This window comes from Nicotiana sylvestris, chromosome 4 (assembly GCF_000393655.2).
Source record: "Nicotiana sylvestris chromosome 4, ASM39365v2, whole genome shotgun sequence".
Lineage (NCBI taxonomy): Eukaryota > Viridiplantae > Streptophyta > Magnoliopsida > Solanales > Solanaceae > Nicotiana > Nicotiana sylvestris.
The window spans coordinates 159,371,224-159,389,566 of NC_091060.1; the positions used below are offsets into that span (position 1 = coordinate 159,371,224).

Consider the following 18,343-nt stretch of genomic DNA (forward strand, 5'->3'; position numbering starts at 1 on the left):
AAATCAACCTAGAAAACAAGAATATATATTTTTTATTATATTTTTTTCTTTTGAAAAGAGATAAAGACTAAAGAAAAATATTTTTTTTTTAGGAAATATTTGGACTATTAGTCTGAATTTATAAAAGGGGTACTACGAAAGAAACAATATTTTTTTTTTTTGAATTATGAATTTTCCGTTTTTTTTATTTACTTTTAAATAAATACCTTCTTTTTTTTGATTTTGAAAGTGATAAACAGACAATTTTTATAAAAAAATCAAACTAGAAGACAATTTTTTTTTATATATATATATTTTTTAGAAGAAATTCCGGCGAAGTTTCGACACTACTGGGACATTGGTTTTTCCAAAAGAAGTAAATATCTCCCTACGCTGCTATTTTTCCTTTTATTTTTAGAAACCGGTCGGCATGCGGAACTGAAGCAAATAAATGCGCAAAACAAATAGGATGCAGCAGGATGGTCTTTTCATTTCAGGTTGCTAGTCCTAGACGGACCCAACCCCTGTGTTGAGTCCCCTAAGTCAAATGCAACATGATGCAAATAAGCGTTCCTACTAGGGATCCGGCATGAAGTTTCGTTATACTAGGTTCACAACCTGGGTATTTGTTCTAGACTGTGTACCCGAGCGGACAACTCGAGTCGAGGAGGGGGCTACGTACCGGGGACCCGCGAGATCGTCCGGCTTTGTAACTTGTCCGACCTCTTTCTTATTTCAGGTATTGACACTAACAGAATAGGGAGTCTCGACCAGCGAGCTTCTCCCCGGAGGTAAGAAGAGAAGGGTTTCGGCACAGTTTATATACAGTTCAGATAATATCAAAGCGGTAAAAGACAACATTTAGCACGTTATGCAAAAACATGTAATAAAGATCAGATAATAAAGCCAAATATAACAATTATTCTAAGCTCGAGTTCTTGAACCCTGAACCAGTGGTTCTGGGAGCTTGTCCCCAGCAGAGTCGCCAGAGCTGTCACACCTCCTTTTTGCGCGCCCGCCCCCAAAGGGTTAAATGCGCGAGGGAGTTTTTCCAATTTAAGTGACAATATTCGAAATGGGATTATTTATTTAATTCAGAGTCGCCACTTGGGAAAGGTTTGGCTTTTGGTGTCCCAAGTCACCGGTTTATCTTGAATCCCAAATCGAGGAAATTTTCGACTTTTCCAAATGAAGTCTGCGAACCAGAAATTCTAAGTAAGGAATTCTGTTGACCCGAGGGAAGGTGTTAGGCACCCTCGAATCCCGTGGTTCTAGCACGGTCGCTTAAATTGTTATAATGGCTAAATATCTGATTTAAATACATGTTATGACTTACGTGCTTTTATTAAGTTTAAACCGCTTTTATCATTATCACTTATTTTTATAGAATTGCAACGTCGTGAAAATGCATCTCGAACCACGTCACAATCAATGCGCCCGTGATCGTCAACACATTTTGACTTCGTTGAGATTTGGATTTGGGTCACATCAATGTGCACCCGAATTTAAGAATATGATTTAATTAAGCCGCGCCTAAAGAGTCTAACGCGTTATTATTTTTTGAGAAGGCCATGAGATTCACTAAACGGCCTAGCCTGAATTCTAAATATTATGATTAGTTGTTGAGGGCCCCGCAATTTGCATTTTTTATTTAGCGAGGCTCGTCTCATTATTTTAGAAGAGGATATCCTAAAGTGACTACATTTCTATTATTTTGTTTCCAGAAATAGAAGAAAGAAAGATGTATGCTAATCGAAGTATATGCTTTGGCCTAAACCCGGATTCTTATCAATTTCTGACTAATTATTTACAAAGTGAAGAGGTGTCATACCTTGTGAAACATGCGAGATTGACCAAATACTATACTTGTATCCAAACATTTCTTGAATTGAACTTAACTAGACTTATTTAGGCTAGATTAAGGGAATTAAACACTAGGCATTATTACTAATGGGGATTCGAACGTGCTCCTATATATTGCCTAGCGGGTCCTGATAAAAAAAAACTAAAATAAAACAGAACATCATTGTGTAAGGTGGAAATATTCTATCCTATGCATGTCATTATAGTTAAACAGGAATCCGGTCGAAAATTCTATGTCAATTATCCATACATTCTACGTATTATACCATTACATCTCGTATTAACAAACAACTATAAACTAAGATGCAAGAGGCTAAAACTTGGTTAAGTATTTAACTAACTAATCTTTCACTACTGAATTACGCACTAATCAATTTATACAAAAGAAGTCAATATACCATGAGCATTACAAACAGACATTTAAATTTCTTCAAACTCCTTTCATTTCATGCTTTCGAACTGTTACAGTTAACACCAAAATGAGACTCGAAATGTGTACCTGAATACTGAAATGCAAAGAAGAAGTGAAGCAGAAGGGTCAGCAGCAGCAGAAAGCAGAATAGCAGCAACAACAACAAGCGAAGCAAGTAGAATCAAGAACCTAACTAGACCAAATTCCAAAATAAACCAACAGACAACCAGCGGACTCAATTGGATTTAGAAGAAATCAGGATTGAACCAACAGGTCAAGACCAGTGAAATCAGGATAGCAGAGAAGAATGCAATTTCTAGTTTTGTCTGTCTGTGTTATCAAACAAAATTCTTTTCCAGTTTTCTGTCTTTCAGAACTTCAACTCTCAATCTCCAAACTAAGTTTTCTGTATGTATTCTCTTTTTTTTCTCTGTCTGTGTGTGTGTATCTATGTTTATATGTGTATATCTTCAGCTCCTCCCTCTTATTTGATCTATCTGTTCTATCTGTGTTCTCTATATTCTCCTGCCCCTCTCCTCTTTTTCTTTTGATGTCCCCCCTTTTATAGCCTAAATTCCACCCTTTAACAGCCTGTTAGACAATCAATCATACCTCCCATGTGCTCGTCCCTTTTCAGTTTCCACTTAGCTATTTAAGTATAAACAACCCCCCCCCCCATGATATTCCCTGGCAGTCTTACTCTTTTAAGCGAGGTTTAATACTTCTTAAACTAAAGCAGGGTATGGACAGTAGGGGTGTGTTCTGACAGCACATGCTGTCAAACTATTTTAATTCAAAAAGGGCCTTTATGCACATGTTGTGCACAAGTGTACATGCTATCAATTCAGATTGCAATTATTTTAAACCAATCCCTTTACATTTCTGATTCAAATACATCAAAGGTAAGTAGCTATAGTTGATTCTTAATTCAAACAATGTTCAGCAAAACAAATCGAGTTGTTACCATTCAAACAGCTAAAAACTTTTTGACGACATGTATCGAATCGACTATACCAGTTACAACATACACAATCAAAGCCAAGGATTAGAATCGAACAGTATCAACAAAGGGTCAGATTGCACATGTCAATACAGAGGTTAACTTGGGGATTGATTACTCAAACAACTTTGATTCAGTCAATTAGGCAGTTCACATACACACACATTATCAGTGAATGAGGAAACATTCGATCAAACAAAGGGGTACAGGCAAAGTGGACAATCAACAGTTGATAAAAAATTCAAAGACACAAATTTCAACAAAACATGAACAGACCTTTAATCAGCACATGGAATAAGGAAAAGAAAACAAAACAAAACTCACCTTAAATCCTGAAAAATCAAAGAGCCTCAGGTTGGATTCGAACAGGCCTTTCTTAAGGCTGAACTGACTTTAATCGAAGTGTTTCTCAGATGAAAAACACTTCGATTAAGGTCCATTAGACCTTAATCTCTGTGGCTTAAATAGGTACGGAACAGGCACGAGGTTTAAACCTAATCTCTTGGTTTAAACAGGCACGGGACAGACACGAGGTTAACCCTAATCTCTTGGTTTAAAACAGGCACGGAACAGGCATGAGGACAGGCACGGAACAGGCAAGGGACAGACACGAGGACCCTAGGGTTCAAAACATCAGATCTGGGATTTGTGTTTCCCTGGTCAGATTCGGACCAAACCAAGCATGGTTTGGTCACGAGGGGGGTCCGGGGACTATCTGGTATTAAACTGGGGTTTATCGATGTAAGTTAGGTTCCGACTCGAATCTTCAAATGAAGATTCGAGAAGGTGGGAGGGGATTCGAGCTAAGTGGTTAATAGATCCATGTTCAGGGTGGCAAGGGGGTTCTATGGTGTTAAGGATGGGGTTACCGGCGTCCATGCCGCCGGCTTTCATGGTGAAAGTATACAGGGGCAGCTAGGGTTTGAAGGTCTGAGGTCTGGTGAAGACGACCTAAGGCATGGGGAGTTTGGATCAGGGCGCGGGGTGAAGGGTTGTAGGTTTATATAGTTAGTGGATAGATGGATCCTGGACGTTGGATGAGAAACGATGAAGGGCCAGGATCCTTCAACTAACGGGAAACGGTGCCGTTTCAAGGGTGAAGGGTTGGGGTCGGTCCGGGTGAGACGGGTCGGGTCTGTTAGTGGGTACGGGGTGTGATATCTTGGCCGTTAATCATTCAGAGATCAATGGCTCAGATCAGACTCAACCACTACGACGTCGTTTGGACGTTTTTGAAGTAGGCTGGTCCGGACCGGGGCAAGCACAGGTTGTTTGGGCTGGGTTGTTTGGGCTTTGAATTAAAAACGAAAATCAGCCCAAACTGACTTTCAAACTAATTCTGCACTTATCTCTTATATATTTTTTTATTATTATTATTATTTTTTTATTATTTAAAAACAAAACCTAGGTAAATCAAATTAAAATTAAATAAACAGTTAACACAATTATTTGCACACGTATATTAAAATATTTAAAGCAGGTAAAATCAAACAAAACAAAAAAATCACGGACAAAGATGTCTATTTATGATTTTTCTTTTCAATAACCGGATTACGGTTCCAACTACGCATGACACATACATTTTTGTATTTTGTTTTAATAAAAAATAAAAATGGGCAAAAATCATAAACAATTAACAAAGTGCCATGTAAAATCCAAAGTTGTACAGCGGGACCATTTGTTATTATTTTTATTTCTTTTGGAGCGATTGTCGCGTAAAAACAAAAATCACGTGCTCACAAAGTCTGCCAAAAAAAGAGTTGATATCGATGAAGAACCCGGTTCCTCAAAGAGGGCCAGAGTTGGTGAACCAATGAGTGCCGGGAAAGCGAGATTGAGGAACCAAAAGGTGCTATGGGGCCGCACATTTGCCCCTGGTATCTTGGAGGAGGCTGGTATGAGACAGTTGGTTGAGATCTATGAGTTTCAACAATGGACACATTTGTTCACAGATGATGCTCTAAAGGTGTATGAGGAGGAGGTTCAAAGTTTCTATGCCGACTTATTCAAGGTTAAGGATGATCACATATGTGTGTTGGTGAATGGAGTTGATATGGTAATGGACTCTGCTTTGTTGGGGTCTATTCTTGGTGTGCCTGCTGAAGAGCTGTCAAATGTTCGGGGAACCTGTTCTCAAAATTTCGAAAATGCAATCTTGAAGGACACAGTAGTTCAGCAGGGGGAACGGATTCAGAAGAAGGCACTCATTCATGTATATCATCTGCTATTTGAGATGGTGAACAAAGTATTGATGCCTCGAGCTGAGAGAAGATCTATCACTCTCGTGCAGACTTGTTCCTCATGGAAGCACTGGACAACTTCACTACCATCAATCTGCCGGGATAATGATACAGCACATGAATATAGTGGAAGACTTTAAAGATGGTAATCATGGGCTGCCGTATGGGTTTCTTCTCACCAAGGTATTTGAGCACTTCAAGGTTCCTCTAGGACCAGCTAAACTGGGCACCAAGAAGCAAACTTCTCCAAAGCTACTCTTGAAGAATGTGAGTGTATTGAGAAAGTTGGAGGAGTTGGAAGCACTTTTACCATATCTCAGTTGATCAATACTCAAAAAAGTGCTACTATTGAGATAAGGCAATTGAAATCAAGGAATGCTATCTTTGAGACTCAGTTAATTCAGCTGCAAGAGGCATCTGGTTCCAGTAGCTCTTAAAGTGAAGAGGTTGCTCGTCTGACAAAAGAGAATGCTGAGCTCAGGAAACAAGTGGAGGACCTAAAAGCGAGACTACTCAACGAGCAAATATCAGCGATTGCTCGAATGGATTTAGTCCTCCAAACCCTTGCCTTTGCCTCCAAGCCTTCTACTTCTAGTGCTCCCTAATTAGTGACCCATTAGTGTCAAGTCTATGATCTAGTTTGTGGTCAAGTCCCTAAGTATCAATTTTTATGATAATGTTTGTGGTGTTTTTCTTCTTGTTCAAAATTGTGGATGGTGGTCCTAACATTAACTCTGCTCCTGCTGAAAAATCCAAATTATGTTAATGCAAACTTTTCCTTTTTTGTTGTTTATACCTTGCTTTTCTGCTCTATTTTTTGTCATGATTGTGTGCACATAAGTGGCATGAGTTAACTTAAAGCTAGACTTCTTTATTGTTTACAAAATGATCTAATCTTTTTATGATGCTAAAAGGGGAAAAATAATTCAAGGCAGGGGGAACGAGATGGGGAACAGATTCAGGGAGAATACAGAAAATGTTGGTTCTTAGGGGAAACTTGAATTATAAGTTTGTCATCATCAAAAAGGAAGAGATTGATAGGTTATATGTGTATCCCTATTACGTTTTGATGATTAACAAGCTTATTGTAAAGAACCAGATACACTTCTTCAGGACCTTAAAAGATCAATATGTCTCCAGGTGGGACACAGTTCAACTCGCTAGAGTCAAAGGAACAACAGAGGGAACAAGTCACAACCAGCTCCCGAGGTAACTATACGAAGTCAACCCTTCAGCTGGAAAAGTTGATGCCTGCACACGCTACAGTACATGAACAGTGCAGCAGTCAACTTTATGGAAAAGACCTTTTACCTACCTTGCTTACATCATCGTAAGTAATGTCACACATGTATTATTAACATCAAGGAAGGTAAAACAAAACATTTGAACACTTAGAGAATTTACTCAAGATCTTTCACGTGATTGATCATCCAGCAAGCAATTCTCAAGTGCATCAAGAACAAATAACAACACGATTACGGACCAGTTCCCATATCAAGTTATTGTATGTCCTTAGTTGAGTTGTTACTTCGTAATAGTTCTTCAAGTGTAATTCCTATTTAGCTTGTTTAGAAGTATTATGTAGGAAACCCTTTATAAATCTTAAACCCTTGTGTTTGAGTCTAGGCTAGAGTTAATTGAGTTGTAAAGTCTTTGTAATAGAGTTATTACAAAGTGGCTTGTAATAGGTTATTACAAGTTAGTGAGGAATTAAGAGGCTAATTCCTAGGTTACATAGGTTGTAATCTAAAATTTGCGCAGTAGTAAAGTTAAAATTCTACAAGGATAGGTCGTGGTTTTTAATCCCGTTGAACTGGAAATTTTCCACATAAAATTTCTCTTGTCATTTATTTACTGTGTGTTCTGTTGAACCTGATAGAGAACTTGATTCTCCATAGAATTTGGTGGACCCTTACATTCTATCTTGAAATTCCGAAAATGTGGCCGAGCGAAAAACAAATGAATATTAATCAAACACGAGATACATATCAAATATTTAATTTTTTAAAATAAATGAGATTCATGCAAAGAAAAAGAATATGAACAAAATCAATGGAATCAAACCACGTGGAATAGATGGCAAAAGAATAGTCAAAGAACGAAATTAAAGTGTAACAGACAGGCTGGTTTACAATAATGTGCCTTCTTTTGTCTTTTTCTACCAAATCTTTCTGCTACAGAGATCCAAATAATACTCCTAAACAAGATTGTGGAGATGAATGGCTCTAGTTCGTGCCATGTGAGATCTAGATATGGTTAATCAAACTTCAATCATACGCAAAGCTACTTAAAGTGCATTTAACATTATACAAGTAATTCTTTATAGAAAGTATTTTCTTGAAAATTTGTTACCATTTAATTGGTGAGTGAAAAATATTTTCTGAAAAATATAGTAGTATATATCTAAGATTAAAGTAAATCGATATTGTTTTAATAACAAATTTTGAGTACTGTAGATTAATTATAATGTTTAAGAGTTAGTTGGAGGAAGTAACATGAAGTTAAAATTTAATTGTCCATAAAAATATTTCTTCAAAAATGTATTTGCCCATGAAATTTTATGTAAGTTTTTTGAAATTTTTCGAAAATGAATTTTTCAAAACACCTTTTCTAAAATTTTCAGAATTTTTTTTTTCCCACTCACAAACCTACAACACTTTTTCAAGTAAAGTGAATATCCAAATATAATTTTAAATTCCAAATACTATTTTTTTGAAAACATTTTAAAAATAATGACTTTTCAGGAAAAGTATTTTCCTAAAAATGATCCGAACACACTTAAAAAATAACCAACTGACCAAGAACAAGGAAAGCGGGGTACTTGAGATATGCTTATGACATAAAATATTTGACAACTCACATAATCTTATTTTTCATTATTAAATTAACATATGGATACTTTTTTTTTTTTACTTGTTAATAAGTAAAATATGATCACTTATTGAATCATCATTAGCTTAATAATTGAGCATCTCGGTAAGCCGTGTTTATCAACAAATAAATATGTCATGTTCAGTGTGACCTTAGCTTACTATATGAATACAGACTTCTGACTTTGTGAACAAATATCATCCGAAACTATCCATATATCAATGGCTTGCAACAAAGAATTCTGTAAAGATTATATAGAGTTGAAACCAGAAGAAGCTAGTTTTTGTGATTTTTTTCGTATATTCTGTTCATGTGAATTAGAGAAAAGGGACTTTTTTGATGCTCCAGGCACAGACAGGATCAAAGGTTTTCGCCGTCGTTGGATTATTTTTGCATCTGTCGCTGTGCAGAAATTTTTACTTTGTTTCAGAAAGCCAATGAACAGTTTTGGTTCTAAAATTGAGCTCTGGTCTAACTATCCTTCTTGCAATGGTGGTCTTCTCCAGCTTTTCTTCAACATAATTCAAGGTTCCATTTACGATTTTTCTTCTAAATTTTAATCTTTCATTCACTATTTGATCTGTTTAAATTTGTAAGCTCTTGGTCGATCATATCTTGAATATATATATCACAGTAAATTAATACTTCATTCATGGAAGAGATAATTATGCGTTTTGATTCTATGGTTGGAAAATATGTAACTGCTCTTTGGTTTGCTACAAAAAACTGTGTACTCGATATAGGAAAAGGTTGTCTTAAATTACTGTGAGATATTACAGGAAAAACGGAGAAGCCAGACATGAAATCGAAGAAGTTCACGTCGATAATCGGAAAAATTGATTGGAGGTTAAACTTAGACAAGAACATAAAGATGGAGGACAACCGATATGTTCCATCACTATCAGTTATGGCTGCTAAATTGTCTTATGAAAATGAAGCCTTCAGTAAGAAAGTAATCACAGAAAATTGGAAGGTATTATTATTTATAGCAGAATCAGCCTTTAAACAATTTACTACTCAACTTTTAGAGTATTCATAATTTCGATAGACTAATGTAGAATATTTATGTTTTATTTTCTTCTGCAGATGGATTTCATAAAATTGTACAACTTTTGGAATGGTAAGTTCAGTTCCGTCTCTTTTAACCAGATGTTACTAAGATCTTTTTATTCTTATTGTGTTCCAATTTGAATGTTATATTTTGTTCTCTAGTCCGTGACAAAATACTAGTATCAAATTTTCTATTGAAAAAAACTTACTAAAGATATTATGAAGATTTACAAGGAGCCAGCAGATCTTGCCTTCTGAACTACAATCTTTTTTATATGTTCTCTCATAAATATGAAGCAAATTAAATTTTGACTCTTTTCGGAAGCACTAGTATTTGATTGGCCACATGTTATCCATTGGCAAAGATCACTTTTAGGGCGCAATCGAAATTATTTACATCGGGTAGCTGCAAAAGTTTATAAAATTTGTATATTTATTGTATATAACATACAAAAATGTATATATACCAAAAAAATATACGTTTTTCGGGTATTATACAATATTATTTTTCCATCTATTATTTTTAGTCCTTTTACTATAATAGATGTCAAAAGTTAACCTTCAAATATTCTCACGACTCACGAGTGAGATGGTTATTTTCAAAACCTTCTGGTTTTATGCGTATTATTTGCATTTGCACCCCGACTAATTCGCATTATTGTTTGGTTACTTGACGAAATCATTCCATTTCCTTTCTATTTACAGCTTACCAAGAAAATTACTCCACACAAGCCATTATGTTCCAAGACAAAATTGAAGATTCAAATCTAGTTGTGGTCGCATTTAGAGGGACAATCCCATATGATGCAGATGACTGGATCACGGATGTGGACCTTTCTTGGTACGAGCTTGAAGGTGTGGGTAAACTACATGCTGGGTTCATGAAAGCATTGGGCTTACAAAAGAACACAGGCTGGCCCAAGGAAATAGATGAAAGCCCAGACCAAAAACTATTTGCATATTATGAAATCAGAAAAGAACTGAAAAGGATACTGAGTAAAAATGAGAAGGCAAAGTTTATATTGACAGGACATAGTTTAGGAGGCGCATTAGCAATTTTATTTGCAGCCATATTGAGTTTACATGAAGAGGAATGGTTATTGGATAAATTGGAAGGAGTGTACACATTCGGACAACCTAGGATTGGAGATGTACAATTTGGGAACTTTATGAAGGACAAGTTCAATAAGTACAATGTCAAGTATTATAGGCATGTTTATTCCAATGATATGGTTCCTAGGTTGCCATTTGATGACACAGCCCTATTCTTCAAGCATTTTGGATCATGTGTGTATTACAACAGCCTCTACCAGGGCAAGGTAAAGTTTCTCATACATTTGGGTCACACTTTTTTTTTTTACAACGGGTGTCTGGGTAAGTTTGCACGCACCTCAATTGTTCCACCCAGTACTTGCTACCTCCCACCAGCAAAAGTACCAACTAATACTGCTCCCCAAGACTTAGTCGGATGGAAAGAAATTGCCTAATTTATCTAGTCTTTATTGAAATTTGAGCATTGGTCTCCATTGACTTTCATTCCACTTCATTGACCACTACGTCACACCCGTTGTTTGGTTCACACTTCATTGCCCTAAAAGACAATGTCTTTGCATGATTTTCAAAAGTCTGACTAATTATTTACCTTGTGTATGCATGGCAACAGCTCAATATTTTTGTTGTAATGCAGGTGGTGGAGGAAGAACCAAACAAGAACTACTTCTCACTGCTATGGTTTTTTCCAATGGTGCTAATTGCAGCATATGAGGTTATTAGGGGGTTCATACTCCCTTGGAGAAAAGGCAGGGAATACAGAGAGGACTGGTTCCAGACAATGTTTAGGATGGTAGGTTTGGTGATTCCAGGATTATCAGCTCATACTACTATAGATTATGTTAATCTAACCCGATTGGGATCAGTTCTTCATAATCCACAATCAGCTCATCAAGAAGGTGCTAAATACGATTGATTTTCAAGATTCAGAGTCATTTTAAAGTAGGAAAAAAAATATTCCAAGCCGTTGTTAATCAAGTCAAACAACTTGAATATTTTTTATTTTATTATTATTGCTATTTATATCTTATATAACATTGGCTTGAGATGAATTTATATAATGTAACATGGTCAGTAAGCATTCATACCCAACTTGTTTGGGACTGAGGTCTGAGGCCTAGTAGTAAAATCAAGTCAATCTGACATATAACTTAACTCATGTATCAAGTCCGTAGATGCTGCTCCTTAGAGGTTTCAGATTTTTGATTCAATTATCATGCCATAAGTTAATATCTACCTCTACTTATATCAGTTATTCAGCCTTGTTTTAGTATTTTGTTAATTATTTCTATTCAGTTGTTATCAAATGTTAGGCTTATCTAGTCGTAGAGACTAGGTGCCATTACAACATTCTACCGAGAAAAATTAGGGCCGTGACAATAAATAGTTTAAATATAATATATTTTCTATATAAAGCACCAAAACACATATTTTAGTTAATTGAAAGTTAATATGCTTAACCTTCCCACTGCCCACTTAAGACCATGTAAGCAGTTCGATTTCTGTTTCATGTTGCAAATGGCCACACAAGCTTTTGAAATAGTAACATTATTCCAGTCCTCCTCGACAGAAACCCATGTAGAGTTTCTTTGAGTTCCATCAAGTTCTTTGGTGATATAAGTAGGAATAACATTACTTTGCATAACGTGGTTAGGAATTGAAGTAAGGCTAGATTTGCAAGAGTGGTTCTACCATCTAGATTAAGGACTTTACTTTTCCAACTCTTAAGCTTGTTATTTGCATTATAAAGTAACTAATTGTCATTCGGGTGCCAAATGCACAAAGCAAAAAATTTTAAAATAAAATCATGGATTATTGGTAAATTCATTACATACAGATCGAATCAAAGAAAATGTTTTTAGAATCTTACAGAGCAACGAGAATTTCGTTGAAGATGGAGGAGCTCGAAGTAGAAAGAAAACTTCGAGTTGCATTAATGTACACTACGACTATTCCATGGACAATGTAAACCTTCATTCTGTTCATGCCTCTTGACTGTTTAAATCATTCGGTAGGCAGATATCATTGTCAAAGGGAACTAAAAGATTCAACCACCCTACAGCATTGGTTTCCACAAGCCACGTCTTTACAAATTCCATTTCCAGATCACTGCCGCTTATTACAAGATTATACATGATCTGACCCATTCACTACCAAAATGCCGAAAAGTACATCAGGAAAGAAGGATCTAATCTTTTAATACCAGATTTAATCTGTGCAAGGAAATCTGAAATATTATACTCCTCGGTGTAAAGGTAAGAGAATACCTGATATAGAGGCTTGTTGTAACATCAAAACGCATGGCATGTAAAACAGCCACTCAGAGATCCTATTTGGCGAGTCCTACGGAAAGATAAGGCCTTGCTGGAGGATCTTGCTACTTCATGTGATTGGTTGGCTAACATTGAGCTTCTCATTTCTTGGGCTTTTCTCTGTGCCGATCTAAGTTTGTTCAAAATTTTATCCATGGATGACGATCTCTTTTTCTCAAGTTTCATCTGCATTATACTTGTAAAGTTAGCATGTGTCTTCAACTGCAAACAGGAAACACTATTGGTGCAAATGCAAGTTCTATTCATTCTTCTGTCCTCTATAGAATTGTGAAATATGAACAATTAAATCTTTTCCCCTTATGACATGGATTAAGAAAACAACAAACAGATAGTAGCATTCAATAATTGGAGAACACATATCTTGATGATAATGTAACAATCCAATTCAAAATTCCAAAGAAGTACAAGATAAGGGAACTATTTATTCCACCTATTTTCCTTCATAGACAATTTAAGCTTATGATGTAGACAGGGGAGAGAAGAAATCACCCAGCAGTTAGGAGGTTCCTTTTTTGGAAAGATCCAGGACCTGACCTAAAGAAATCATGCATGCACGCTAGCAGAAGATAATGCCTAGAAACATGTCATATTTCTTTTCTATACGATTAGGCCAATATAATATACAAAATTAATGAGATATCTCTTTTCTCATCCCCTTCAGAATCTTATAAATATCACTGAGGTCAACCATTGTATTAGCAAATGAAAGATACCTAACAAAATTATAGTATCAGTTTGGGAATCCACTGCTGATCTTTCAAGTTGTAGTTTAATCTAGAATAACAAAAGTTTAGTGAAGGAAGAACGTCGAACAATAAACTTATGTAACACTTGAAAGACCCTACATCCTATTCCCCTGTATCAACAACAAAAACCTTTCTTAACTATACAAGCCTTGTTCTCTAGGCCAGAGTCCAGACATCTCGACAAAGGATATTTGACATTCGAGATAAACCGAAATCTCACAAAGTACTGGTGGAAGTTGCTGAATGGTTACCACTTCAACATTAGCTGTCTTTTCCAATACAGGAAACTACTAACCTAGACCGTGAAATAGGTAGAATAGAAGTCATAGTTGATAAAGTCGCTTTTCATTAGTTGATAAAATAGCATGCTATTACATACACCTTATGTAGACATATGAGTGTTGCTTATTTATCACACTTTATAGTATACCCATTCTGTCCATATTCAAGTTTTGCTACCTCTAGGTTCTGGACTAACAAAAACAAAAAGTAGATATGTTTGCATTCATGCACAATACACTCAATTGAATCCATATAATTGATTATTCAAATGAGTTTATGGGCAACAGAAAGAAACTATAGAAACTAAAAAGTTCATGAAGGAGGTATGTATGAAAGACCGACCTCTAATTTCCTCATTGCTGCCTCTGCTTTTGCCTTTTGCAAGTTCTCCCATGCAGTGATTCTTGCTTCTTCCCTGTTAATCCTGATATTTCAGAAGAGGATAGAGAAAATTAATAGCATGAATTGAAAAACAAATGCACTTTGATGCTTGGAGAAAGAAATGTTAAGGAGCATGAATGTGGTCTGTCCTTTCTCAAACAGTACAGCTTATTGATATTTTTTTTTTTGGAGCAAAATCAACTTGAGATTAGATGTATGGCTAAGGCAATGTACAAAGTAAACCAATACTTTTGAAATACAATGCTATTGAACAAAACACAAGGAAGGCATCTAATTGTCAGCTGGATGTTTTCAGATAAATCTTTCTTCCAGATGTGCTTTTAAAGATTCATAAAATTCATGGGAAGTCCTTGGAGTTTAGACATTTCACATTTGTCAATTTGTGCTTCATCCTTGCGTAGGGGCCATGATAATCTTCTGTATATCATTCCATTTTTATCAGATTCCAGATGAATAGATCTGGTACAATACAACCTTAAATTTTAGAAGGAACTTTATAGCCTTCCCTTCCCTTGTGTTTGCATCTTTTACGAAGGATTTATCAGCTTTTCCCTTTCTATACAGTACACTCTATTTGTAATACATCCAATCACCTCAGACTTCCATCTAACAACTTTCCCCTGACAGGGATTCAAAGTAATTTACTTACAAGCTAACAAATAAAATAGCTTCACTTACGTTGAAATACTTTTCGATGTGTCTGAAACATCCCAAGCTGAAGACCGGATTTCTACAGCCTTCCTTTTCCAGTCATCACTTTCAATGCTCCTACCCAGAACTCGAGCTTTCTGTTTCTTTGACCACCTGGTCACTGTAACCCGCTCATCAATGGGAACATCTCTCATTTCTGCTTTAGAAGAAGGGATACTCTGGAATTCTACAAGTGGTAGAATAGATGGAGTTGAAGGGGAGAAGGATGACTGTCTTATTGGAGATGAGGAAGGGCTTGCCTCGGGACTCATTTGAGTGGCCATATCCCTCCTTGAGATAACTCGTGACACACCATTTGCTGCATCTTGAATATCATCTCCACTCTCATCTATAGATTAGATTTAGAGACAGTTAAATGCAATAGGAAGGCACAGCCCTCATTTCTTCACATATTACACAACCCATAGTCATGAGGATTAAAAGGGCAGATAAGATGGACTTAAAAATGTGTCTATATATCCCATGTAAGGGGAAAACTCCATACTGAAAATAGGCAAAAATAAACACCAGTAACAAATAGAGTAATTGCACGTCCAAAACTAAAAGATCATTCAAAACAACAATCACCATCCATGGCCATTGGTTATGCAATATCTTTTACAGTTCATAGTTGTGTTGTCTCCTATGGGATTCATAGGCAAAAGCCTATGGCCAGAGTGATTGTGTTACAAGTCTTTACCACATATCAGAGTAGGTGCTTCCTGGTACAGATTTACATCAAGAAAGTTAAGTTGAGCTTGAAGATTTATCAGATTAGTAATAAATTTAACAAATAACAGAAAATCAACTTTTGTTTCTTTCCTTCTGGTTACTTTTTCTGCCAGTGCATCCCATTGACATAAAAAGGTACACTTTCAGCCTATCTCCAGCCAAAAAGGATGGGTTCCTTTCAACTTTGACTCTTGAAAACATGGAAATAGTAATGGAAATATGGATTTCCATCTTCCATAGAAGAAATCAAGTATTACAACCAATTAATCAGTGAGTTCTATTTGTATTCTTCTTGCAAAATTTCCTCTTTCTCTGCCAGGTATTAACGTCTAACATTATGCTACATTTCACTTGATTTAAAGAGACACATGATTCTGCAATGCAAATCAATGGGAAACTTCTTGATTAGATTAAGCAAGCAACCAATTAACTGGAAAGGCTAAATCAGTACCTTGGGAAATTGGCAAGGTCGATAAACTGACTAGCTCAGAGCATCCGTGTATGCTAACTGACCTTGCCATGCATGGCTCTGTGAGTGCATGGAAGTTTCCACTGCCCAAGCTGCCTCCACATCGAATTGACAAACCATCAGTTGCCATCACTCCAGTTGAAAAAGGGGAATTGGCTAACAGATTCCCACCATTTCCTCCCTTAAAAACTGGTGGTGCTGGAGAATACATTGAATAGTAAGTTAGACCAGGAGGTCCAAGAGGCCCGCTTTTGGATTTAGGCCGCCTCTGAGACTGCTGCAATGAAGTTCTCACAGAACTATCTCCTGAGACCGGGCTAAAAATCCACCTCTCTGCATCTTCCCATTTGGAAGGTAATGTCCTTCCATTATTGTAAGGCAGCAATGCAGTATTAAGCTGCTTCCGATTAGCTGCCGAATGCAATGGCACACGCTCTGAACTCCAGCCTTTCTGAACCCCAACACTGGAATGGCGATAATTAGGCGTTCTAGGACTTGGAAATGAACCGGCTCGGCTAGTTGTAACAGGGGTTCTCTTCATGACTCCAAAACGCGGAGACGAAGAGTGGCTGGTGTTAATCACAGCATTGTTTAGATCTAGTGAAGCCGGTCTTGGCCTATCTGGTTTCTTCAGTAGAAATTCCGACCTAAACCTCCGATCTTGACATTCTATTCACACAAATTTTGCAATCAAAAGCCCCACCCGGACAAAAAAAAAGAAGGAAAAAGTTAAATTCGGTTACCCAGAATGTGAAGTGAATTTGCTTTGTACTTTAAAAGGCTTTAGTGGTAGTACCTTTAAGAGCTTGAGAAAAAGAGTTTCTAGCAGAATCTAAAGACAGATTTTCATCCTCTGTCTCAACCTCGCTGTTCGTCTCTAACTTTTGAACTGGAAAACAATGAATGTGACACTATTACAGAAATTTTGAAGAATCTAGTCTAGCTTAAGAGGCTTTTGTAGGAAGCCAGCTGATAGAGTGGAAAAAAGCGTCAAGATAGTACCTTTCGCTTTTTCTTTTCTGCCAAGGTGACTATTCTTGTGTACAATGGCTTTGTTTGGATCTGTAACTTTACTGCCCAAAGCTTCACGGCATTCATGCCCTGCCAAATGCTGTTTCAAATCAAAAATGTTTCAGAGTCTTCGAAATAGACAATAAACTCCAAAAAGTAGTCTAAGTAACACTATACCACTAATTTCGATACTAAAAAAAACCTAAGCCAATGCTTGTTAATTTTTTCTATTTTTTTTCAGTACCGAATATATTGTTTTTCTCCTAAAAGCATTTTCTCTCAAATAAAATGTCAACTTTATTAGCATATATATAAACATAATATTTTTCATGATAAAAAAATGTAAGATGATGTTCATGAGATCTAAATCCGATTTATTAGTTTTCTCCAGTAATATTATAGCTGTAGAGCATGTTCTAAGCTTACTGAAGCTTAAATGTGTTGTCACCTTCGCATTGTATCAAACAGAAGTTGCAGAAAATACACGTGAATAGTGAGAATCCAAATAGTAAAAACTGTGAGAACGAAAAAAAGGAAAGAAATGCGAGGAAAACGGAGCTGAAGTACTTGAGAAACATCGGAAACGGAGGAATCCTGATCGTGAGCATCGGAAGCAAAGGAGCACCGGTCAACGCTGCCGGAAGCAGAGGAGAAAAGACTGAAGTTTGAATCGCCGGTGAAAATAACAGAGTCCGGACTAACATCACGAACACTTCTAATTCCTATTCCCGATCTAAACTCCTGAAACCCTAGCTCCGGCATTGTCAATTGCTTTTACAACTTCACTTCTCCGTCATTACACCAGAATCTCCGTCACCGTCGGAGCAAACATGTAGTCAGTGGAGGTAAGAGAGAGAGAGAGAGAGGAGAGACTTTACACTAGTTACATGGAACTGGAAACGTAATATAGTAAGTGTAGTATTAAAGATGGTTATTACTGCTATAGATTGTAATGGCGTGTTGCTCACGAGTTTAGCAAAGATGATGATGTATGTAAAATTGTAATAACAATGGAATCTTCACAGAAAGGACAAAAGCTTTTTTTTAAATTGAAGAGAGGATAGTGAGTTAATGATTATGTTAAGTTTGGATTCCCACAATTAAGAGTGGGATTCGCTTCTTTCTATGCCCGCTGCCTTTGTCCTGTCTTTCAGTTTTTTAATCCGTTTTGACTACTGTATTAAATTGACCGGGAAATCTCACCCTAAGAAGT

At 36.6% G+C, this 18,343-nt stretch overlaps 2 protein-coding genes and 1 non-coding gene across 3 annotated transcripts; 1 reads left to right on the forward strand and 2 right to left on the reverse strand.

Annotated features, from left to right (window-relative positions):
• The first annotated feature begins 8,419 nt into the window (after positions 1-8,419).
• Positions 8,420-11,716, forward strand: LOC104248887 (triacylglycerol lipase OBL1-like). Its single transcript, XM_009805237.2, has 5 exons — positions 8,420-8,893; positions 9,145-9,338; positions 9,452-9,485; positions 10,121-10,734; positions 11,103-11,716. Exons 1-5 carry the CDS (start codon positions 8,587-8,589, stop codon positions 11,379-11,381), a joined length of 1,428 nt encoding a protein of 475 aa, XP_009803539.1. The 5' UTR covers positions 8,420-8,586; the 3' UTR covers positions 11,382-11,716.
• A 525-nt stretch (positions 11,717-12,241) lies between these two features.
• Positions 12,242-18,019, reverse strand: LOC104248888 (uncharacterized). The gene is made up of 8 exons (XM_009805239.2): positions 17,698-18,019; positions 17,122-17,230; positions 16,916-17,008; positions 16,102-16,788; positions 14,907-15,267; positions 14,169-14,250; positions 12,733-12,963; positions 12,242-12,615 (listed from the first exon to the last, which is right to left on the reverse strand). The coding sequence occupies exons 1-7, from the start codon at positions 17,890-17,892 to the stop codon at positions 12,757-12,759; spliced, it is 1,734 nt and encodes a 577-aa protein (XP_009803541.1). The 5' UTR covers positions 17,893-18,019; the 3' UTR covers positions 12,242-12,615; positions 12,733-12,756.
• On the reverse strand, positions 14,586-14,692 carry LOC138890902 (U6 spliceosomal RNA). Its single transcript, XR_011407264.1, has one exon. It is a non-coding gene; the product is annotated as a U6 spliceosomal RNA (small nuclear RNA).
• Positions 18,020-18,343: the final 324 nt, after the last annotated feature.